Source organism: Lipophrys pholis (assembly GCF_963383615.2).
Source record: "Lipophrys pholis genome assembly, chromosome: 2".
Taxonomy (NCBI): Eukaryota; Metazoa; Chordata; class Actinopteri; order Blenniiformes; family Blenniidae; genus Lipophrys; species Lipophrys pholis.
Window position 1 is genome coordinate 34,028,313 of NC_137636.1, and position 25,105 is coordinate 34,053,417.

General features: G+C 42.8%; 1 protein-coding gene across 1 annotated transcript in view; it reads left to right on the forward strand.

Moving 5' to 3' along the window:
• Window positions 1–1,318: 1,318 nt before the first annotated feature.
• The window catches only part of cep89 (centrosomal protein 89), a gene marked incomplete at its 5' end in the record, with an annotated part of 61,276 nt that continues 37,489 nt past the window's right edge, over window positions 1,319–25,105 (forward strand). The window contains 15 exons of the mRNA XM_080458090.1: window positions 1,319–1,333; window positions 1,483–1,589; window positions 2,978–3,124; window positions 3,650–3,880; window positions 5,830–5,889; window positions 8,477–8,661; window positions 8,856–8,998; window positions 9,826–9,876; window positions 10,309–10,392; window positions 13,588–13,691; window positions 15,582–15,697; window positions 15,832–16,012; window positions 18,179–18,346; window positions 18,714–18,855; window positions 22,130–22,219. Coding sequence (XP_080314216.1) covers window positions 1,319–1,333; window positions 1,483–1,589; window positions 2,978–3,124; window positions 3,650–3,880; window positions 5,830–5,889; window positions 8,477–8,661; window positions 8,856–8,998; window positions 9,826–9,876; window positions 10,309–10,392; window positions 13,588–13,691; window positions 15,582–15,697; window positions 15,832–16,012; window positions 18,179–18,346; window positions 18,714–18,855; window positions 22,130–22,219 — 1,824 coding nt within the window. The remainder of the gene's footprint in view (window positions 1,334–1,482; window positions 1,590–2,977; window positions 3,125–3,649; window positions 3,881–5,829; window positions 5,890–8,476; window positions 8,662–8,855; window positions 8,999–9,825; window positions 9,877–10,308; window positions 10,393–13,587; window positions 13,692–15,581; window positions 15,698–15,831; window positions 16,013–18,178; window positions 18,347–18,713; window positions 18,856–22,129; window positions 22,220–25,105) is intronic.

The following is a 25,105-nucleotide window of genomic DNA, read 5'->3' on the forward strand; positions in this document are numbered from 1 at the left end:
AGTGGCCGGGTGTTTTAGCCTGACTGGGAGGGAATTCTGACCATTTTCATCATTACACACACACACACACACACACACACACACACACACACACACACACACACACACACACACACACACACACACACACACACACACACACACACACACACACACACACACACGCGCACCAAAACCAATAAACATTACAGTACTAACATTACTGTGTGGCCAGCTAGCTCATGTCTACTTTGTTGACTAATACTTTATCACAGAAAAGTCTTGGACGTGGAAAATAAGTAATAAAAAATAAGTAAGTTGTCAAATTGGCGTCCTGGGTGGTGAGGCTCACATGTGTACGTTGGACAGTAAATGTTTACCGACAGTCACAGTTGATGAGAATCAAAGTTCCTCAGGTTAACCCTCGATGTGCCATAGGAAATGCTTGGGGTCATTCTTGACCCCTCATATGGAAATGAGGGGTAGTGATACAAAGACTGCAATTTCTTAAAATGTTTGAGGATTGTTTTAAAAATGCAAATGGCCTCACAAACATGTTTCATATGGAAATACAGAAACTTTTAATTCCAAAGATTTTGAAGAATACCAACCCTTGGGCTCAGTTTGACTCCACTTCGAACCAATTTGATTGATTATCATTAAAATCATGTACACATTGAGTTTAGTTAAATGCGGAATTCAAACTGAATAGAAACCAAATGAAAGTGTCCTGAAGATTCAAACAATTCCTCTCTTCTTGACTTTAGATATTAATTATGTCCTCGGCAGAGTGGCAGCCTCACAGCATGATGATGCCTCCACCATGTTTTTCAGACAGCAGGAGAAGACAGACTATGACTCTGGTGGACTCTTTGTCTTTCTTTCAGTCTTTCAGTGAAGTGAGCGTGGCTCATTGAGCCCTGCTTGCTGAATGAGGACATAAACTGTGATTCCTGCTCATCTTCCACGTCTCGCCTGCTGTTTCTCACTCACTTCCTTTATTCAACATGTTGAACTCAACAGACTGGCGAAAAATGAATTATCTGATTCAATTTGTGACGCTCTCTCTTTGCTCCTCTTCACTGTGAATAGAACACCGGAAATAAGTGTTACCATTGAGCCAGTCAGCTTTGTTTCTCTTTACAATCAGAAGGTGTTTGATTTTAGTTGTCATCCCACTGATGTGACTCTCTGATCCTACAGTTTTGCTTTCGTTTGGATTTTATCGTGTGTTCCAGCCTCTGTCAGACCCCACACTGGGGTTAGGGTCACTGAGGCTGTGCTGTGTGATTGGTGGACCCGTGGAAGCTTATGCTCGCGTGTCTCACTGACTGCCGCCATGTTGAAACTCCACGTGGGGCCTTCAGTTGCCCCATGTTACTGAACTGACTGCTGTGAGACCGCGCCACAATTTCATGTCCGGAACAGAACCTCTTCTCTCCTGCTGCTCTACCTGCTGTGTCAGTGTCAAGTCTCAGTCTGATCTCTAACCTCTGTTTGTAGACGCACATAGCTCCCGGTTTGATCCCTGCCGCTTCCATTGCTCCCAAGCCAGCCGTGCCTCGTACCCCCCCACCACGCAGCCCGAGCCCCTCCCCTGAAAGACCCAGGTACCTACACTGTCCTCTCTCCAGTTCCAACCTCAACCGCAGGCTCCTATGTAGGAAGGATCCCTTTAAATCAGGGTTTACAAAGATACATGAACACAAACTAATGCTGCATTTACACACAGGAACGATGCACTGCGAATATCCTTGTCGTAACATTCATAATGTGACTGAACACATCTGAATAGGATTCTTAACAGGGCATGTCGGTTCGTCACATTCTTGATATTCGTGGACCATCTTTTCTGGTGCCAAAAAAAATCTTCCAGGAATATCAAGAATCGCCTGGATCCATGAAGTTTACAAATGATGGTGTCGATCAGTTGCATCATAGAGTGTGACAGCATTGGTAATATATTATTGATGGTTAGGGTCCGTGACGGGATGGCATGACAGCTCTATGGCATAGAGCCCAACTCTGCATGTGAGCACAAACCGCTGTGTGGAACGACTCGTCATAATTCGCCGCCGTTTCCTGCTGTTAATTGTAGCGCATGGTAACGGGTTGCGACTGTCCGTGACGGCGTGTGACGCCTCTGCCCCGAATCCAAAATCTTGATATTCGGTCACAAATTGAGATTAACAACTTGTCGTTGTGTGTAAATGCAGCGTTACACTGAGTTAGTACTGTGATCTGTGGAGATCGCTGAAGATGGGTGAAGATGCAGATCTGATGAGATCTGTGGAGATCTACGTCCCTGCTATGTTGACATTACCTTCCTGTGCCTGACTCGCAAATTAACAAGAATTCTGAGTCGGTATCTCTTAATCATTGTGCTCTTTTTTCAATGTTTGTTTGTTTTCTTGTTTTGTTTTTAAGTGGTGAATTACAAACAGATGAAGGATTGTCTTCATCGACAATGACTTTGTTTTCTTTTTCTAAAGTCACAGAAATAAGTAACAAACATCCAATTTAAAGAAGCCTAATATTAATAAAGAAAGGTTACACCACATAGAATATTCTAATGTTTAATGAGCATTTTATTCTAGTTACTTATAATAATACTACTCTGTGTGTGGATCAATCCTACAAATAATCTCCCTCGAGGATTGATAAAGTATTTCTAACTTTTCGGATTAGTTGGATTTGCTTCAAACCAGCAAGTTACAATAATCTACAGGGGTCGTAATGAATGTATAAATAACAATGTTCAGGTTCAGAGGATCGAGCAGTGTGGCCGTAACGTCCAAAGATCTTCTGCTGTTGTAAATTCAGATTTGAAGTCTCTACAGTTTTTTTTTATTCTATTTTTGGTTTGTATATTTATCACTGTGCTTCAAAACGTAATGTAGAACCAATCAGACTTCATCTCATGACAGCCGTCCTCTGATTACAGGAATCTGTCAGATGTTCATGTGTCTCTGTCATGACTGTGATGTTTCCTCCACAGGTCGGCCTTAGCAGCAGCCATCTTATCTTCCTCACTCACGGGACAGACGTGGGCCATCCCACCAGCACGGCCCCGCTCCTTCTCCGACACCGACCGCTCCCAGTCCTTCGTCTCTGAACACAACGCCACAGCAGCACTTTACAACAGGTAGGTGCCGTCCGTCCGTCCGTCCGTACCTCCCTAACAATAAGCACATCTTGATATACAAACTTATTGATCGTCGCAGTTTGTAGGAACTGTTCATTGAAAATAGCATCACTTTGATATTTGGCGTACGTTCTAGTGTGAAGTTGGGCTGCACAATTTATCACTGATTAATTGTCGTCACGACAACAAAATCTGCAAAACCACAAGACAGAAGTCAGAAGAGCGAAAATCAAGAAAACAACAAATACAGAAAATGTGCTGATGGAATCTACAGAGAGACATTTAGCAAAAAAAAAGAAATGTTTTCTGTCTGATTCAAACGGGTCCCAGAAGAGAAAGAGCACCGTTATCTGGAAGTACAGACCGCATAGACATCAACATCACAAACTGAAGTAATACTCAATAACATTATCACTTCTTTAATAGTGATTCTGGATAATAGAAAACCTCGTGTGGAGTTTGATCAGGTTTTGGCGATCCAGCTGACTTTCCTCCATCATCCTGTCACATGTTGTCCTCCCTCAGAGACAGATGGTCGTCTCCTGACCAATCGGAGGACGAAGAGGAGCTGCAGGGTGGAAGGAGGGAGGAGGAGGAGCAGGACCAGGTGCAGGACCAGGTGCAGGACCAGGTGCAGGACCAGCTGCAGGACCAGGTGCAGGACGAGCTGCAGGACCAGTTGCAGGACCAGCTGCAGGACCAGCTGCAGGACCAGCTGCAGGACCAGCTGCAGGACCAGCTGCAGGACGAGCATGTGTACCAAACTCTGGACCGACAGGAGAGATGTTCCATCACAGAACCTGTCTATGCCCAGTCGATAAAAACAAAGGTGAGGAACAACATATAAGGATGTAATAATGGCGGCTGTTGGACGTCGAAGGCTTCTGGCAGAGGGCAACAATCAAATCCATTCCCCTTGTTGCTGCTGTTTGCTCTCAGTATGTTCACTGTTCTGAGAGTTAGAAAGGTTTGCTGTTCTCTGAGGTATGACAGAGCCTTGGAGAAGGTCTGTGACTGTGCAGGAATATGTCGTGTCGGGCCCAACAGGATGCCTTTTGGTCTCTGTTTGCTCAAACTGACAACTTGAGGATAAGCTGGAGAAAGTTACTGCTCACTTTGAGGAGGAAGACTTCCCAGATTGTCCATACGCCTGATGAGCTGGACCATGAATACACTTTGACTTTATGTATTAACTCCCCCTGTGAACCTGTGATGATCCAGATCATCTGCGGTAAAACATCTTCATGTGATTGTGTGTCCAGGAGAACGTTGTGATACCAGTGGGATCCACTAGGAGGCCCCTTTGTACACAGAGTGTTTCCATTTAGTGCTGTTGACAGGTGATCGGTCTGGTTTGAGCTGAGGCTGTTTGAGGATATTTCTCTCCTGCAAACTGCTGTTCTTACTGTGATCCATGCTCCCGGACCACACTGTTTTAGTAATTTTGTGCTTTGCCTTTTCATAGTCTTTCATAGTCTTATTTCATGGTTGGTCTACTCTACAGGATCCATGTAGTACATTATATCTCCCTCATACATGGTGACTCTTTCCCCAGAGTCCAATCCTGCGGTCTCCTGGGACATCGTTATGCTCACCTTCACAGTCTGAACACAAACACTTGTTTCTAACCCGTCGCGGCCTCTCAGTGCTTCCTCTCGCCTATCATTGGTCAGTTAGACTCACTGGTTGCACATTCCTTCGACTTCATTCATAAAATAAGATAAGATAAGATATCCCTTTATTTATCTCGCATGCGGAGAAATTTGCAGTGGTACAGCAGGATAGTACAGAGAAAGAAGCACACATAGCAGGAACTAAAAAAAATGCAGATAAAAATACAATATAATAGAAACAATATGCACACGGTGCCTATAAGTGTGGACATGTACAGAATATGGGGGTGGATGTATTTTACATAGTAAATACGTTCTTATAGATTATTATAGTTATAGCACCACTTCTTTCCCAGTTGGAGTGGAGTGATATTGTCCGGTTGTGGTGTGCAGTGGTCTACTGGGAGCAGGCTTGGTTGAAGAGTCTGACTGCAGCAGGGAGGAAGGACCGGCGGTATCTCTCCTTCAGACACCGTGGGTGGAGAAAACCAAAACATGACGATTCTGTTCATGGTGTCCTATTATAAGATCAGAATCCAGTATTCAGACCTGTGGAGGAAAGCAGATAGACCAGGGGTGTTAAACATAAAGGCTGTGGGACAAAACCAGCATATTACTGAAACTGCACTTGTTTTTGTTAAAAAAAAAAAAAATCCATCTTTTTTATGAAAATATGTTCATTACAATGTAGAACTGTACATAATGTGCCTGTTCCTCTTTGAACAAAGTTGTTTGGAGTTGTGGTTATTTGCAGCTTATTTTACTCTCGTTTTAAAGCTCCGACCCACCCAACATGGCGTCAGGCTGCATGTTGACCTCTGTGACCTGTAGGAGTCACACACTCGAATGATACACTGATGAGTTTCATGTCTGTGGGGTGACCTGAAGAAACCACACAGAAACACATTTCTTATTGCTTGCAGCACTGGATTTAGTGCTTCTGTAGTGACATAACCACGACTCGTCATAGATCAGTGCTTTCTCTTCCTCTCTCTGCTCTCTCATTTATTCTGCTGTCTTTAAAGTATCAGTGAGTATCCAGTCGGGACATAATCTGAACCGCTTCTGTTTGCTCTGCATGTCTGATTCCAGCCCGGCCCAGCTCAGCCCCGTGCAGACCGGCTCAGTCCAGCTCAGCCTGGTGAATTCCAGGCAAGTGCAGCTTGTGGCAGGAGAGCGCCCTCTTTAGGTGAGGAAATTCACACAGACATAGAGACGTTTGATATTCTTTTCAACTTTTACAGTTCATGAGAAATCTATGTTCGGTAAGATTTCACTTAATCTGATGATGGCAGTTTAGTTTAGAGAGGAAACAATGAAAACAAAAAACTAGATTAAACGAAGTGATAAAATTCAGTGCAAAACCTGTGCGGCATCAGTAGCAGAGTGTATGTATAGAGTTCTACCAGATTTAAAAATAACTGCCACTATAACTCTCCATGGCTGTTAGGAGCCGGGGGGTTTAAAGTGGCTCTGATCTTCAGCGTTATACAGCTGATAATCCAGTGACTGATCCCTCAATGTGAAGTAGTGAGGCACTTTAATTAACATAACTGGGAAAATTGGTTGAAATTTAAATGTTCAATGAATTGTTGAATCATCCACTGTAATATGTCAACTTTCTGTTACATTAGACCTCTTATTAGATTTTTGGATCCCACCCTAAAGTGAAAATTGTCCAAAATGTGGCTATCGTACAGTGTACGAGACACATCTTGTAGTTACAGTCCCAACTTTGTTTTTCAATCTACATAAAAAGTAATAATGTCACAAAATGAATCTTATCACTTACAATTCAGATGAAACTCATTATGATCACATTTGCTATTACAATATTGAATTATAGTATCCATCCATCCATCCATCCATCCATCCATCCATCCATCCATTGCAGGTTGCTGGAGCCGATCCCAGCATACTATGGGCACCCTGGTGAATTATAGTGTATTTTTGCAAAAAAAAAACATTCAGTGACACGAATAACAAATTGGTTAAATTTGAATATTGTGTCATAAACAGAAGTCCCTTTTTAAAGTGAGATAAACTGAGGAAATGTCCATTGTATTGCAGTTAAGAGATACAGACTTTTAACAGGGTTTCATGTGGACCAGTGACTCAGATCAGGATGATTTTAACTCTTACTGTCTTTCTTGTCATGTGAACTTTCAGCAGCCGTGTGGATTTTAACGATTACAACATTATCAAAGCATCCGATGTCTACTGGTGTTTCTGTGATTCACCTCCACATTGCGGTTGTTTCAGCTTGACACAGAATAAAACACAACATCTTCTCAGTAACAGTCACATTCATTGAGAGAAAGTGTAGCTGAACTGGAGAAAACCGAACTGGCTGAATGTGGTTCTGCTGCTCCTTCAGTGAGGAAGAGTCAGAATCAAACCCTCATCCAGACATGTAGTTTCCTAACGCCATGCAGTAAACTGAACGAAGAGCCTCATTGTGGTTCTTATTTGCGGAGCTGCCCTGCGGCGTCTGCAGCACTGAAATAAAACACATTATGTTCATAAACTGCTGCGGCCTTAATGACTAAGTTGCACCAACTTTCAGTTTCATGAGGTGAAATGCTCAAACGGAGGAGAGGATCCATTTTCCTCCATCAGACCTGCGACAGTGTTTGTCTGGATATTTCTGATTTCTCTCAGGACGGCAGTGATCACTCTCCTGGGTCCAGACAAACTCCTGGATCGTTTTAGAACATCTTATTCTCTTGTTCATTTTCTCTAATTATTCATTAATTGTTTCATTTACATGCTGTCAGATCGGTTCCATATTTTCACATCATTATATTTCTTTTAAATCTAGTTTAGGGATTCAAATTTTTTCTTCATTCTTATCTATTATCATTTTAATTTTACCTTCTATTTTTTTTCGATTGTAAATTAAAGACGCACTCACGCAGGCAGAGGCGTCAGTGAAATTGCAGAAAGAGTAAGAGAACTGGCAAAGACGCTGATCAGCCCTAACATTCTGATCATGGAGGAGAGGGTGGCATGTGGGTGGGGTGTATCAGGAGCAGGCATACATATTTAAGTGCTGTTTGTGGTGTGTCCATATCAGCAGCTCTGGTTGTGTGTACCCGTCTGTAGTGGTCTGTGCCTTCAAAGCTGGTCTGTTCCAGTACAATATTGATGTTCAAAGCAAGAAAAATGTCCCTTCTGTTTAATACACAACAAATGTTTTTTTTTTAGTTTTTTTTTTTACATTAGAAGAGTTAATTGAGCAGAAAACTAGACTTTAAAATGAGTGTGTTTATAACCTAAAACCAGTTTTTATTTCAGTGTGTGGGATAGGTAGCAAACAGAAAATGCTTGCCTGAGCAGAATTCTAGCAGAAATGTTGTATTCCTGCCTAATATAGACTTTGCTGCTCTGCATGTGATGGAAATGTTTCAGCTGGGATGAAAGGCTGCGCTAACGCAACCTGAGTGCACGTTCAGACACAAGACTTACTGTGTTGTATTCACTCTGGCTATTTCTGTGATCTTCTTCCACTTTTTGTACATTGTCAGTCCTGCTTGACTGTGAGAAAAAAATTCTTCCCCGTCGCACCGTTCCACTGTGTGTCATTGCGATATTGTGCATTGTTTTGTTTATTATAGTTGTAAGTTAAATGAAGATGTAGAAGCTTCATTGTGTTTGTCACGTGTACAAAACAGAATACAGAATACATGACGACTTTTCCCAATTCAGCTTCGCCCTGTGGGAGCGCTGACCACCTCAGCCGACCCCGGGACCTGAAACGTTCCCCCCACCGGTCTGCAGAGCCCAGCAGCTTGTACAGCGAGGTGCAGAGGGAGAGGAACACAAGGATGGGAGATGAACAGGGGCAACTAGAAGAGAGACTGCAACGTCTGGAACAAGAGATCAGCCACAGCCAAGCTTTCTCCCACAAGAAGTCCTCCCCAGGTAGAGTGAGTCTGCAGCTCTGAAAGACAGAGAAATGAGTCAGGGGTGTAAGCACAGCAGGTTTCAGTCTGTGTGAGAACAAAACCTCACTCTGACCCTCCAGCTCCACACCTCCTCCCCATCAAGACAAGATGAAGGGCAGAGAGCAAAGACAGGAAACAGAACAATTCTATTCTGGTTTGCTGTGTCTGCAGGCAGCCAGGTGGAGCTGCGGAGTCTGAGGCAACACGCTCAGGAGCTGGTGGATGAAAACGACGCTCTCAAAATGACCGTTCACCGGCTGAATGTGGAGCTCAGCCTCTACCAGACACGCTTCAGACCGCTGTCGAAACAAGAGGTTTTCATCAAATAAACCCAAATCTGCTGTTGATTAAAACCGTCTCGCTCTTGTCAGAACAATCCTAAAACCAGGCCTACATCCCGATTCACACGTCGTCCCAACTGTTTTGGGCCTTTTTGATCAGTCTTCACCCAGTTTGACTGACAGACCTGCTGTTCTGTTAATCAAGAGGAAGTCTGTCAGTCTGTCTGCTTCTGTTGTATAATTGTGGTCTGCTCTCACTCCTCTTCATCTTCTCAGTTTGGTATAATTCTGCTGTCAGTTCTGAGATATTGTAATCAAACCCTTTGACTGGATTCCCACCTTTGATTTAGGACCCTGCTGCTAAAGGCTTCTCTTTACCAGCACCTCCATCTGATTTGTTGAGCAAAGAGCTTCTTGTTCTGGTCCTGGCTGTCTGTTCACCTCAGCCTGGACCTCTTTCACATGGCCCAGAGCCATCCCGGGTTTTCATCTTCCGGGCCCCCTGCTGTGCCGTCACGCCGGGGGTTTGCTTCCTCTGTAGCAGGCCTCTCATTGCAGCTCTCATTATCCAAAGAAACTAGATAAAGGCAAAGACTGGATAAAGACGTTTACATCATGAGCTGGGATGAGCTGTAATTAGGCTCACATATGTTTTCATATCGTCTTTCGTTTTTTTCAATCGCAAACACTGAAATGAAACCAGTCCTTTATTCTGTAAGCTTAATTATTTCAGTCTGGTTAAATCTGATTTCATATTACATGTTAGCTCATGATGAAACATTTTAAGGGTTTAGTCTTTGTGTAGGAGACATGTGGTGTTATAATGATGGAGTCTTTCTTCTTCTCTTTATCTCTCTCGGAGCTCCAAACTCAGCGGCTTACCAAAGACTGGGTCTCCTCCTCCCTGGCTGGTCAGTATCTCTCTATGTGATGCCTCATTACATGACTTAAACAGGAAGAGATGGTGGTCTGACCTTTTAGCGCTTTAACTTTATCCAATCAAGGTGCTGCATTTTAGATGATCTTTTACTAAATCTGATTAAAGTAAAAGTTGTCGACCTCCATATTCGTCTCATGAAACATCATGAAATCTGAGCTATATAGACATCGTAGTTTAAAAGAAGGAGAAGATGAGCTCTGTGAACAGTCAGCATTATCTTTCAAGAGAGGTTCTGAATGTCAGGTAGTCTCACTGACTGGAAACCTGCTCAATAGATTACGATCTTTGAGTCTGTTTGTACCTGCTGTTACAACCTGCTGTAACCATTTTTTTGGAATTATGCAATAATTGCTGACATTGATCTTGTGTGTGTGTTGTGTGTGTCTCTTCGTCCTTCCTCTAGCTGGACATGAAGTATTTATCTCCTCTGCTGCTGGCCTATGAAGACAGAATGAACGAGAGCGATGCACTCCTGCGAACCACTGAGGTAAAAAGACGGCGAGATTAAAAGCACTTTAATCTCAATCATCTGTCGTCTCATCTTTAATCACCATGTGGGCTCAGTTTTCTGTGGCAGGAGCAGTTGCTCAATGTTTAATGTCTGTTAAAGAGCATGAAGGGAGCTCAGCCAAATGGAAAGGATAAAAAAAAAGCACATTAAACAAGGTGTAAATGTGCATCTGAGTGCAGTTTGATTTGACTTTCCAGCTGCACATCAGCTCATATAGATTGATTGTTTCTAACTTCAAACTCAAAAACGCTCCCAATCCTCATACAAGCCAGCGTATGACCACCGACAGAAGAATCTCCTCATCATGACCTGTTAGAAGAACTCAGGCAGCAAGTCAACACTTTGCAAGCAAGTGAAACGCAGTGATCAGGGTTTACCCGTTTGAATTATATGCATTATATTTTAACATAATATTAATCATATTAATATTGTACAACTTCACAGTTACCCTTTGACAAGTCTAAAACTTTCTGCAGCATTCCTTCCTGGCTGTGGCAGCAGTCTTGCTTTTGATGATGTGTTTGAATTCTTCATATTCTTCATTATTGCTCCTCCATGGTAGGGTAAGATGCTCTACGGGGTTTGTGATTGGCCAGACACTGCAAACTCCACCCCTTTTATGTGAACAAGCACTGATCATGATCGGAAATCTCTGGATTAATTTATTGAGTTGATAACCTGCTCCGTGGTAACATTTATCAGGGATTGTGCATGTCTGGCTTTCTCAATCCAGATAACAGAGAGAAATCCTGGGTATGTTAATCCTGCATGGTAGTACAGGCCTCAGGTCAGTGTAGGCTGTTTCTGGTCTGTAGTGCTCAGTATCTATTCAAAGTGCTCCAAGAATATACAATCATCTGTTAGTGGGAACAGAAGGGCTACTGGTGCTTAAACTACTGTAGAAGGTGAGACTTGTTCAGGTTAAAGAAGATGTCAGAATACACACAGCGCAACAGTTTACACTTTCTTTGACTCCATCTGGCTGTGTTCGCTGTGGAAACACCAGAACGAGGAAGGAAAGCCAGCAGATTGTGGCTTTTTGTTCAGCAGTAAAACTCCTCCACCTCCACCATGCAGAGGAGGAGAATCTTCGGTCTCATCACACTGAGGCATCATTAACTCAGAGGAAGCTGAAGGAGCCACTTGAAGTGCTTCATCGGATAATAGAAGAAAAGTCATCGTTATTGTTTACCAGGGTGGAAATTACTGAACTTAACATTATATTGATATACAATTTGATGAATAAATACATTAACATTCAAAAAACATAATAAAAAGGTCACAAATACAATAAAGATTTACTCGCAAAACTTCAAACAAATCTGTCCTTTCATCACAACAGAGGCAGCAAAGTCCGACTCCACTGTACGGTATTCCCACATGGAATACTGCTTCACAGTGCGGTCCTTTGCTGGTGTCACTGCGCCTAAACCATTTGAACAGCTGTATAAAAAAGCTTTCAAGATATGTGATCAAAAGCCTCGGTCTTTTCATAAATGTGCTTTGATAGATAATTTTCCTTGTGTAATAATTGCCTTGTGTATAGAATGTTGAACGGCCTGGCCCCACCACCTCTTAGTGAATTCATTAAAAAAAAAAAAAAAAAGAACAGTGACACTCTTACTGGATCCAGAGCGATGGGCTCTGTGAAGTGCGGTTTCGGAGGAACACTCTACCAGTGACCGTTAGAGAAAGCACCACCTATGTCTCATTCAAGAAACAACTTAAAACATGTCTTCTCAGTCAGCAAACGTCTGACCACTAGGAGGCGGTTCAGTACACAGGGACATAGGGACATATATCACTTTATTTGAAGTTTTTATCATGAGTAGGTCAGTGTGAATGAGAGTGAGGGGGAGGGAGGGATGTATGGGTAAAAGTGGAAGATGTGATAAGGCACCTAACTTTAACACTTTAGGGAAAGACATGCTTCCTCGTGTGTTATGTCATATATGTATTGTTAGGTGGTGTGTTTACTAGAGTGTGGTATGTTTTACATGTATTATAGCAACTATGTATGTTAGTATTTGGTGGTACGCTTTTACCCCATGGTACTGCAGATGGAAATGAGCTCTGAGCTAAATCTGGCATATTTACAGCACTGGTTGTCTGTTCATCAATATGCACTGTCCTATTCAAATTAATTAATAAATGAAATGAAAACTACTTAAAGGAAATAGAATATCTGATTATTCACCTGTCAGTTTGAAATGTGGAGAGAAATTAACAGCAAGAACACAAGTCAAGTTGAAAAAGCCAAACAGACCAATACTGCAAGCAATTGTAATTAGAAAATGTCATGACTGCAACATAAAGCACAGTTTTAGTAAATCTGGTTAAAGTCTTAGTGGAGCTTTGTGAGCTGTGTTTTCGTCCTTTGTGTGTTTGAAGATGTTTTCTGGCTTCAGGTGAACTGATTTGTTGTAATATTGGTAAAGAAGCTCTTTAGTCTGGTTTTGACGGTTTTTATTTTACTTTATTTCTTTCTAAAACATGAGGACATTAGGAACCAGCCACGGCTCCAGCCTGGAGGCTTTTGTGCTTCATGTCACACAGTCCAGACCCAGCTAACTCCTCCAGGACACAATTGGTATGAAAAGCTGGTTTACTGGTTGTGGGCGACATTTCCCTGAATTCAGCCAGCAGTTCAGTTTAAACTTTACTGTGCTGCCCTGAAAACCTGCTCCACACTGTGTAGTTAATGTGATGATCAGCATTTGTTTAGCTGTTTGTTTTCAGGTTTGGAGTATGTTGTTGTTATTGTTGCAGATTAACATGCTGTACCAGAACACACTGTTGCATGTTTAGTGTATTTGAGCCGTCGTTGGTGGAATCATGTGCTGTTAGGCTGATATTTTAAATTACATAGCAGACTTTCTGCTGATATCAGACAAATGAGAAGCAGGAAAGCATGCGGTTTAACACACAAGGTAATTAAGTTGCCAGTGATGAGTCTCCACTCCGCAGCTCTTTGTGCAGCGAGGCGACCCGCCTCCGTTACAGAGTTGTAACAATTCCTGTGAGAAAGGCCAGGCCGGCTTGGTGGGCGTAGCACCAGGTGGTGTTTCCACAGGGGGAGTCCTCCTCTCCACTACAGAGACCACATTTAATTTTAGATTCTCCTGTTTTTACCGTGGCACGCTCCCTTCTTGACAGGTGTCTGTGTTTCAGGAAGAGGTGAAGAGGCTGCGCGTTCGAGTGGAAGAAGTGATCAAAGAAAACGAGAAACTGCACGATGAGCTTTCAAAGAGTGGAGTTGTCAGTCAGAAGGACTGGTAAGAGATAAAAATACCAAAACTGTGTTTTTTCAGCCGCGTTAGCACTTCTCCTGGTGTCGTGAAAATCACATGTCTCTTTTATTGGCTTCATTATTGTGCCTGTTATTCAAACTTCAACCCATCAGAGGAGAACTATGTGATGGTCACGTTGACTTTGGCCTCTGCAGCAGAGGTGACTGACAAGGTTGAACCTCTGCTTGTTTGGTTTGATTTATTAGAACCTCGACATGATGCATCCTGTCATTTTTAAAGGAGCCGACAAACCTTCACTGTGGACTTCACACTCTGGCAGTCACACAGAGGCTGAAGTCTGCTTTAGAATCCACATACTGTGTTGTGTTTTCATTTCATATCAATGTTGACAGGCTCACTGTGATCTTATGACCCACCAGGTTGGGAGCTGCAGCTTCAATACATCTCTGTTGTAGTGTGATGTAAAAAACAAATTCACACACCACTTTCAATTGGCTCTGCGTCAATCATGACAAAACCTGGGCTTAGTGGCAGTGACGTTACGCTGTGGGATTACTCAGAACTAGTCTACCTTAACCTAAACAGTAATTTACTGGATAATATGGAGGATTATCATCCATCCATTCATCCATCCATCCATCCATTCACAGGATCCGGAGGGAGGTTCATCTTTGGAAAGATGACCAGTCCATCACAGGACACACACTCATATTCACGGCCAGTTTCTGGTCACCAAGCATTTCTTTGAATTGTGGGAGAAAACCAGAGGACTCAGGAAAAACTATTGAGGCACAAAGGCAACATGTAAACTGCAGACAGAAGAATAAAGGGAGGTCAGATTACTCCACTACACCACAATGTGAGAACATGTCCTTGTATACTTGCATCATGGCGAGCCTGTTGGTGGAGAGTTTCCAAACTGACAGTAGATAGCTCCCCAAATAGTCACCAAATCCCTCCAGAGCTCACACACACTCTGTCATCTACACACATTTCTGTTTGCCCCAATAAAACAATGTTCCGGATTGGATTGAGCAGGAGAAACAAAGTGTCCAGGGAAAACCTTCACAGGGACAACAAAGTCCACACAGGCCAGATTCAAACCTCAATCCTCTTGAATCCTCCTGAATCTGAGGACATGGTGCTGACAAAGAAATAATACATCCAGTCAGGGGATCATATTTCACTTCATTATTTCAACATCACATCAATTTAAATTACAATAAATATCTTGAATGATATTACTATTGTCTTATTTATTGGTTTTTATTACTGTTCTTACCATTTCACTGTCTTGTGCTGTCTTGCTAAATGTTTATCTTTCTGGTTTTATTGATTTCTTATGTTCTGACGTTTCCCTATGTCACTTACTAATTCCTGACAGATTGGATGAGCGATGACCAAATGCATGCATGTGAATGTACAACTGGGAGCGACAAATGAATTGTCCCTTGTGGAATAAATAAAGGCGTCTGAATCTGAATCTGAAATCAGTCAGACAAAAGGCCTGCGGGCCAAAACCGTCCCCACAAACCATCAAGCAAGGTGGTTATATATGATTTATAGGAGCTTGTTTTTTTTGACGTTTCATTTCCAGTAGTACATGTATGATCTTGTAAAATTATAGACAGTTTCATCATGTACACTGTGGCCACAACAAAGAAAAACTTTCAAGTGTATCTTTAAATGTTATTATAGCAATATTTTACCGGTCCAGCCCACTCAAGATGAAACCGGACCGTATGTGGCTCCTGGAGATAAAGTTCATTCAGTATTTTATATATACTTCCATACCATAGTTGTTGTTTGGTTCCTTCAATATCAACTGGTCCCACAATACATCACATATCACAATGTAGTATTTAGTCATCCACAATGCTTTATTAAATGATTCGACCTTTTTTCTCTCCATAGTCATCAACTTCAGCAGCAGGCTGTTCTGGTTCTGCAGGAGAACCAGGTTCTGCTGGATCAGCTGGAGGCTCAGCATGTGAAGGCCAAGGCCAGTCACAGCCGGCACAAATCTGAAGGTAGTGACGACTGGAACGCTGCAAAATGAAAGGCATTGTTACAAAGCCTGACACTGTGACCTCGCTTCCTTTGCTATGTTCTAAACTGTGAATCCTGCTCAGCAATCTTCTCACGCTTCACGCCTTCTGTCCAGTAACAAAGATGTGCAAGCGACTGATGATGCTCGAGGCAGAAAACCAGCGTCTGCAGGAGGAGCTGGAGGAGAGCAGGAGGGAGGCGCAGAGATACATGAAGGACGTTCAGGGTCTGCAGACCCGCATGAAGGACGCCGTCACCTGGGACGAGCACTGCAGCATCACTGGGAAACTCCGAAGGTCTCACCTCACTCTCATTTCTCACAACTCTGCAGCAAAAACATGAACACGTCACTACTAAAACATCTCTGGTGCCAGAGAACGTGAAAGAAAGAACACACAGCCTCGCTGTCAGTGTAAGATAAAGGAAGTAATAGTTTCACTTTTTGAAATAGATTTATAGAGGATGATACAACTGTAGGACAAATAGTATGATAGGAGTCACACATCAGCACCAGATAACTCAAATATATATAAAAATATGCAGTATTGGTCAAGGTCATGCAGATGTTTTCATATTAGATTTTTAGTGATTCACTGTGATGTAACATCCTGATTATTGACGATAATTCAATCCCAGACTGGAGTGACCAGAGTAATTTACTGACAAAGCACATAAAAAAATAAACCAGCTTAACTTTGTGAGAACCAGTTTAGAAATCCTGAACAAGCAGAGATAACCGATATCGTGAAGCTGGTATCACAGTTTTGGGCAGTAAACACTCCATCCATCCATCCATCCATCCATCCATCCATCCATCCATCCATCCATCCATCCTGTGCAGGGTCGTGACACACTGGAGTCAATCCCAGCTCACTATGGGCGAGGGCAGGTGCACCTGGAGGGGTGAGGACAGGTCCATCTGCAATGCAGGGTTTTTCTGTCAGGATCTCTGCGCATTCACATAGAGGGCTCTGATAAGAAGGAGCGACAGCGCAGCCGTCTGCTGATTGGTAGTCGTTACCCTCGACAAGCTGCAATGTTTAAATATCTCATCGGCCGTATAAACACTGGTTACATACTCCGTCCGCTTTGTGCTCACTGGTTGTTTTGTTAACTGGCTTTATTGAATTGTAGGCACTACACAAGGTGCAGGCGCTCCTCTAGGTAAAGCCCGGCACATACTACAGGATAATCGGGCTAATTTTTGTCCCGATATCCCCCCGAGCATCGGGAGCAAAGCCCCGATTGTCTCATGTCTGCAAAAACAATCGTGTCTATTTTCCTGTGGCGTGGGGAGAGTTCAGAGTGATTTTATCTGGTCCGATCCGCTCGGAAGGTCTTGAAGGAGAGATTGTAGATAATGAACATGTTCAATATTTGCGAGGAGAAATCCTGTAGTGTGTTCTGCTCCGAGAGGAGCCGAGCAGCAGGGGGTGTGACGTCATGAGTACCGGTATGAAAACCAAGCAGCTGAAAGCAACACTGCTGCTGCAGCCAAAGACAGAAAGTTCCGGACTTGTTAATGAGTGACTTCATGAGATTATACCAGATTAATTCAATGGACAATATAAGCGGACCTGCACAGCACTGATCACTCAGTTTTACTTTATTATTCCTCACTGCTCTTCTTTAACTTGATATTTTCCTTCAGTTTGTTTTGAGCCTGTTTCCCATCAGGATATTCCAAAAATAGATCGGTCATTTTTCAAGAGATCTGTTTTCGCAGTACGGAAAACCCTGGGCAAAACCTGAAGTTACCTCCATAAGAGAAAATCCTGAGTCATGATATAGGCCTGAGGCTGATTTGTGGCGACATGTTTGTTTACCTGTACATGTCGTGTTTGTTTACGCTGGAGTCACGTTTGACTATGCTAGATTTGGAATACTGAGCGTGAAGAGCCTGATACTCTGCTGAAGAACCGGTCAGTGTGTGGTGAGCTCCATAGTCACACTTCACACTATAGAATCAGGAGACAGAGATCTTGTGTGATTTGTGTTTTGTCATCATCAAGTGTGTGGTCTCTAAATCTGTTGAACAATTAACAGTAATTACATTACAAGCTTTTCTGTTAATCATGGTAATTGTAATTAATCTAACTATTAATTCAAATTCCAAATTAATTGTTTAGTATAATGAGACTGATATAACTGAGCTGGCTATCATTTCCTGTTCAACAGGTGGTGCTCCAGAGGTATCTGATACAGATCAGATTAAATTTTGAATAAAAAAAATTAATAACTATCATTGATAATTATTAATCATTATCAATTAACAAACTGCCAAAACGGAACATAATTGGCACAATGATTGTAAGAAATCCCTACATGGTGTAGGGTTCCTCGGTTAAAGAAATAAAAACGACCTGCAACGATCTGCATTTCCAGCCTTGGCTGATTGGTGAGTTGACATAAACCTTGAGTCTGTGTGAAAACATGCTGAAAATTCTTGTGTTGATGCTCAGAGAGCTGGAGGAGCAGCAGAAGAGGAGCAGGACAAAGCTGGATGAGTTGCTCCACAGAGCGTCCACACTGCAGGAGGAGAACCAGTGTCTTTCTCGGGACAAAGCCAACCTGAATGTCAGTGTGAGGACGGTGGAGTCTGAGCTGCAGCTCTGCAGACAAGCAAACAGGTAGTAAACATCCCACTGTTTCTAAACAGCTCAAACAGAAATCACTGCGTTAGATGCCGGGTTTCTCATATGAGTGGTAGAGACAAGCTGCAGAGCAGGATCAGACCACTGTGATTTATTGTGTCAGACCAGACCTTCTGCAGCTGCTCCCAGTAGACCTGTGCTCAGTTAAATATGGAGGCTCTCATTCTGGGGTGTGATGACTGTCGGAAGGTGTTTGATTAACCAGCGGTGTGTTTTCTCCCCTGTTGTTAACTCTGCCGTCCTTCCTCCTCCCCTCTGCTACACCTTGTTCTCTGTCTTTTCATCCTTTTTTTAGTCATCCTCCACTGCCTCACTGTTTAATTTTCTCTGTCCCTTTATCCAGGAGGGCTGAGAGGAGGATGAGTGCACTGACGCAACAGAAAGAAGAGTATGTGTTGAAGGAGGAGAAGACTCGACATTACCTGAGCTCAGTCATTTCTGTGGCGGAGCTTATTTCCCATGAGAGGGACCGCATGCTGCACATGGTACGACCGACACTGAAAACACACTGACCAGTTCATCTGAGGCCACGTTTACACGTCCCTGGGTTTTTACACAAAGGATGTTTCCCCCTCTACGTTCACAAATAAATCTTAATTTACACCTAATCGTTTACAAAATAAACATCACGGACTGCATGTACGACTGCTTCAGAGCTACTATGAGCATGCCAAACCTGTAGGGGGTGGTGTAACGAGAAGCATGAAGCCATGCCAGCCCATCAGCGTTCTTTCAGCGAATCAGTTCATTTGTTTGGACCGATGAACAAGCTCTGCTTGTTTTGGCTGGCTCAAAAGAGCATAACAATGAATGAAAAGCAGGAGCAGGAATAACAAAAACAATGTTTTTTATTTGACATAAATAGATTCCTCAATAGCACAAAACCATGATGATGAAGAAAAGTGGCTTTAAAACATCAGGAAACAAAACATGAACTACACAAACTTGCAGAAATAAACAAATAAGCTATAAATGGGACGGATTGCCTCTCCAGTCACCTGTTGAGCGTTCCTTGAACCAATCAGGGATCACCTGTGACATACAGAAACAGGCTCCGCCCACACAGCCAACCTCCATCACACTATGCAGGGTTGCACTGTTTGTCACTAGAAGAATTATCAGTCCAGCTCCAGCTGCTGTCTTCAGACACCCATGAAATGGGGGAACGCTGATCCCAGTTTAGTGTGGCTGATGCGCTGTTCGGTCCTCTGCGTACCACTGCGATCGCTGCATGTTGTTCAACACATGGTCACATAATGCTTCACTGTGCCACACCAATCCTTTATAGGGTCCATAAAGCATGTACATCGACTTGCCTGTCCAGTGATTCCACAAAACCATTTGAGTTGCGGCGGTAAAGTAACAATGATGACAAGAGTTGACAGCAGTCAAAACCTGTTTGCCCTTCCGGGTCAGCATTCACCAGCTCCATGACAGGAAACCTTCCCTTATATACACACAGCGCCACCCCGTGGTCATATAACAACCTCAATTTGCCTCCTACAATGAAGGAGGATGAATCGTTTTACACAAACTAGGATCTGTGTCCTATTCAGACTGACAGTGAGGATCATCTCATGTATAATAAACGGGCTGCTTTGCACTGCTGCTCAATAACAAATTGAACCAGAAAGTACAACTAATCCGGAACAGATTCATTGTGACCTTGGCTCAGAGTCCTTCCGGACAACTGGGACATTATTTTTGCCAATAAGCAAGATTTAATCAGAGCTGAAGTTCAGACCGAAAGCTTTAAAACAAAATAACCTGTGACAAGCCCAATGAAGCTTCTACATCTTTATTTAACCAACGACTATAATAAACAACACACTGCACAATAGCGCAATAACAGTGGAACAGTGTGACAGGGAAGAATATTTTTCACAGTCAAACAGGAAAGATTGGCAAAGTACAAGTCTGCTGATTGGTAGTGATGAACGTCACTCTGGACTTTCCCGCAATATTTAAATGTTTCATCGGCTGTAAACCCTCCATTGTTGTTTACATGCGCCGCTTTGTGCTCACTGGTTGTTTGGTTAACTGGGTTTTTTGAGACGTCGGCGTGCTACACAACATCGCGGTCTTTCAACGAGGTGCAGACACTCCTCTCAGTAACAGGAGGAGATTCTGCGGAGCTGGATGCTGCTGTTCACAAGGAGAAAGTTTGTGTCGTGTCACAGAGAACGAGGCTCCCGGCTTTTACTTGGACGGCTGCAGAGTTGCCGCTGGCCGCTTCCACGTTCTTCGCCCGACACGTCCCCGCGTCGTTCACAACCCCGCCTACGTTTTAACCGCACTTTCCGTGGCGGGACGCGTGACAGAGTTGGGCCTGGGTGCGTTTTGCTGTACCGTAACCTCCCGCTTCGGCACGTAGTGCGATGAGACCGCGGCTTAAGACACAATAAGAGAAAGTTTTGTGTCTGAATGTGCACTCAGGTTGTGTTGGCACAGCCTTTCTCATCCAAGCAGAAACATTTCCATCGCACACAGAACAGAAAAGTATATTTTAGGCAGTATACAAGGCTTCTGCTAGAATTCTGCTCAGGCAAGCATTTTCTGTTTGCTATCTCGCTGAAATAAAAACTGGTTTTAGATTACAAACACACTACAAACATACACATACATACAAAGAGTACAGAAATATTCTACTGGAGTAAAAGTGCAATTACTTTGATACAATTTTCCTCAAGTACAATTAAAAAGTAGCACATATAAAATGTACTCCGTAAAAGTAAATTCTTGACAGCAGGAGAATGGTCTCTCATGAGGAGTTTATGAAGGACAATAGGATTTAAATCTCAAAGTAGTTCTTGATGAAATGAACAACTTTACAAATTAAACTGCAATGGCAGTGAAACTGTCAATCTAGAAGTCAAGATGGTCGATGGTCAGAAGCTGTGAGTTTCCCTGAAAGAGCCAAAGAAGACCAGCCTCTAGTGTCAGGCACCATCTCCATGTTTTTAAGACTAAACTCTGACATTCTTTGATATGAAACTGCGTCTACCTGTCAAATAACAGTGTACCGACCACCGAGTCCATTGCAGGGAATGAACTGTTGTGCTGCAATGCACCATGGGAGTTTAGGTTGTTGGGACTGTAACTGCTGTTATTGCAGGCGATAATAGTCTTGTAGTGTTGTTAGTAACTGAGTTCTGTTGTGTTTTTAGTGGTTTAGTTAGTCTAGTTAGTTAGTTGGTTTAGTTTACTGTAGTTTAGTAATTGTAATGTTACAACTGTGAGTGAAAATTGTTGTGTGTTTAATCTTGTCCTGCCAGTGTTATTGTGTTGTTAAAATGGAATTAAAAAGTATAATGGATAACAATAAATTAAAAATATAATCCCTGAAATAGATTTAAAAGAAATAACGTAAAAACATGTATCTGATCTGACTTCATAGAAATGAATAAATGAATGAATAATTAGATCAATGACTAAATGAATTACAGAATAAGATCTAAAATAATTGAATTAAAATCCTGACTTAATATGTAAGTCTTTTATTTTGCTTTTTAAAACTTGGATGTCTTCAGGTGAACTGTTCTTTACTGTGGAGTATAGAAAAGACCCATCTGTCTGACTGCAATCCAGAGGAGCTGAAATCTCTCACTGGATCAAATCTCATAATAAAATGTCCGTCAGCCTGTTTCCCTTCTGGTCTAGTTCATGATCTCCCTGGTTTTGATCCACCTTGTTGATTGTGTTCTCGCCCATCTGTGTGGTAGATGAGTAACCCCCCGTCCTCCCTGTCCGTCTCCTCAGGCCTCCACCCTGCAGCAAGACAAGCACAGATTCATCAGCAGGATGTTAAACGGCACAGTCCGATTCGGAAAACTGCAGGAGGCAGTCACAGTAAGTTTACTTCTAATCTATCTGATTTGCATCACTGATTTCAGGAGACAAGGTAAGTCGTTATTCAGCGCCGCTGAGTCCTCATTAATGTGACTGAGTCCTTGTAGTTTGTCTGCCATTCGTCCAGCACAGTTTATATTGATCAGCCGTCTCCTCTCATATTGATAAACTATCTGCTATCATCTCCCATTAATCAGAAGTCAGAAATTGGAACGTCTCTGTGATTACCATCTCCAAAGCTGCTTTCATTCACTCTTTGAGACTTAGTTTGAAAGTTTTTGTGGGGGCCTTAAAGCTGGCCGCGATCTTTGCCTGTCTGAGATGAAAGATCGGATCGTGGGAGAATTGGTAGTAAAATCCACGGTCGCACCTCAAATCGGTCAGGCTTTGTGAACAGTTGTAGGACGGCCGAAGTATCGGTCGGAAGCCCGCGACCACTATCGGATTGTGTCTGATGTTTGAGGAGTCCATAGCAGCAGCTGCGATCACGTCAGCTGCTGCTGCAACGCTGAGGCTCCATTCATGTCTATGTTTACATGAACATGGCGATGATGCCAACACAGACCTGATTGGTATGATTTAGAACTTCTTTACTCATCACAGTGATGTAGATTTCATAAACAAAATGTTTGACTGCACAGATTCAACCTCCTCTGAATCAGAGGTGATGGACGTGGTGTCTGCTTCTTGTCTTGATAAGCAGTGATAATCACATCACAAAGTCTCCATGTGATGCTCATGGTTTGAGTCTGTCTGCAAGAGTGATCACTTCTACTTAAAAATTATTTTAGTGTGTTGTCGCACACCATGTTGTACAGCTCCATTGAGAGTCTGAAAAACCAAAGAATGTTTACCTTCACGTCAACTTTTGTACTGAGAGATTTGACTGGCTGTGTCAATCATTAAGCCTGTGGGCCAGAACCGGCCTGCAAGAGGCTCTAATCTGGCCAAACCACCAAGCAAATGGTAAAAATGTCAAAGAAAACATTTTTTTTAAACATATCTCTTACGAGTAGCAACACAACACAACACTGAAATCCAAGCTGAGACATCAGTGACGCTGCCATGAAAGCAAGCTGGTTGCCTGGTTGCTATCAAAATAGCTTCAACACCCATAATGCAACAGCTGTTGGAGAAGCTTTCTGGACATTCCACTGGATTTTGCAGCAGGAGGTTTCATTAATATTGACTTTATGTTGAGATTGGAGTAATTTTCAGTAAGAATTGTTTGGTTTTGTGAAAGTATAGACATTTTCGTCATGTTGTAGGGATTTCTTACCTCATTTGGATCCGCAGTAATATTGGGTTTTGGGCAGTTTGGTTATCAATCATGATTAATAATTCTCAAAGATAATTATTAATCGTTTTGAATCTGATATGCAGCAGATAAAATGGGGCACCACCTATTTAACAGGAAATGACAACCATTTTGGTTATATCAGCCTCATAAGATATACTAAACAATTCATTTGGAATATGAATTAATATTTAAGTTGTAGGGAACCCTCTTGGTGAGGACAAGAGAGGATTTGAGACCTCCGGTTGGTCAGGCCTCTGCTCTGTTGGCCATCCTGGGCTAATGCTGGATTGCAGCCTGCTTCCTCTGAAGTCCACAGATCAAAACAAGATGTGAACTTCCAGTTCTTCTGCTGGGCCGTTCAGAGAAAAGGGCAGTCCCTGTCGGGACTCACCAACCACCTCTGATCATGTTGGCGACCTCACAGATATGTCTCTGACTCCTGAGAATGGGAGGCCAGTGCCGTATGGCCCCCTGCGGTGAAGTGCAGCCGGCAGATTCCTGAGAGTCAGACTCCACATGCATGATTTTTATATCATGATAAATGAAGATTGTCGGTGTCTGATGAAATCCCAATGTATACTCTGCATTACAACAAAGAATAACTTAAAAGTTTAATTTAAGGGTTATCATAGCACTGTTTTACTGGTCAATACCACTCAGGATGATACTGGTCTGTATGTGGCCCCTGAACTAAAATGTTTATGTTAATATACAGAATGATCACATTGTGACATTAGCTGTGAGAAGAATACACAGCGGACTCTTTGATCATTATCAGTTCTGACTAATGGACCTGAATGCAAACGGAGAGTCAGGGGCCGTCCACACGAGAACGCCGATTCACGTAAAGGAGCCGGTTTTGTCCGATCATTCATACAGCGTCGTTTTAGAAGCGCGAAAATGTTTGATTTTTAAACACGGGTCCCAGAGTGAGGAAATTCTAAAACCCAGGACGTGTACCTTCTGAGGTGGACGGTAAAGACCATCATCTGTGAAAAAAAATTACGTAATCGTCCCCCTCTCCTCCCCACTGTGGTCCGCAAGGTCATCAAATAACCACAACACTCAAGCTCCTGTGGATCTGCAGAAGCAACTGATGCTAACAGTAGCCACAGGAGGAGAAGGGCCATAGACCTATAGAACTCAAGAGTTGTATAGAGGTTTATGAGCAGGAGTCTACATCTAAATTTCTATGTGCTCCAGGTCTTATTCTTCGATTTTGGTGTGTTTGGTGAGTCACAGCGCCCCTAAAGGCCTAGCATGCGTACTACATGCCCTGAAGCCTCGTGTTGAGCCGTGTTCATAGTGCCGTTTGGACGGAATTTTTTTGGAGAACCCCGGGGAGAAAAAAGATTGTTTTGGCTGTTATGGATGTGGCCTCATTTAGTTCAGATTCCACAGCTCATAATCAACTGTGTGCTTGTGGAGGTAACAACAGGAACTGAAAGCCTCTGCACCATTGCGCAGTATGTGCTGGAGCGGAGCGGGACGGCACAGTAAAGCAATGCACACCCAGATGCAACTCTGTTGTACTGTCCCACCACAGAGAGTACGGTGAAAATGTAGGCAGAGTTGTTAACGCTGCA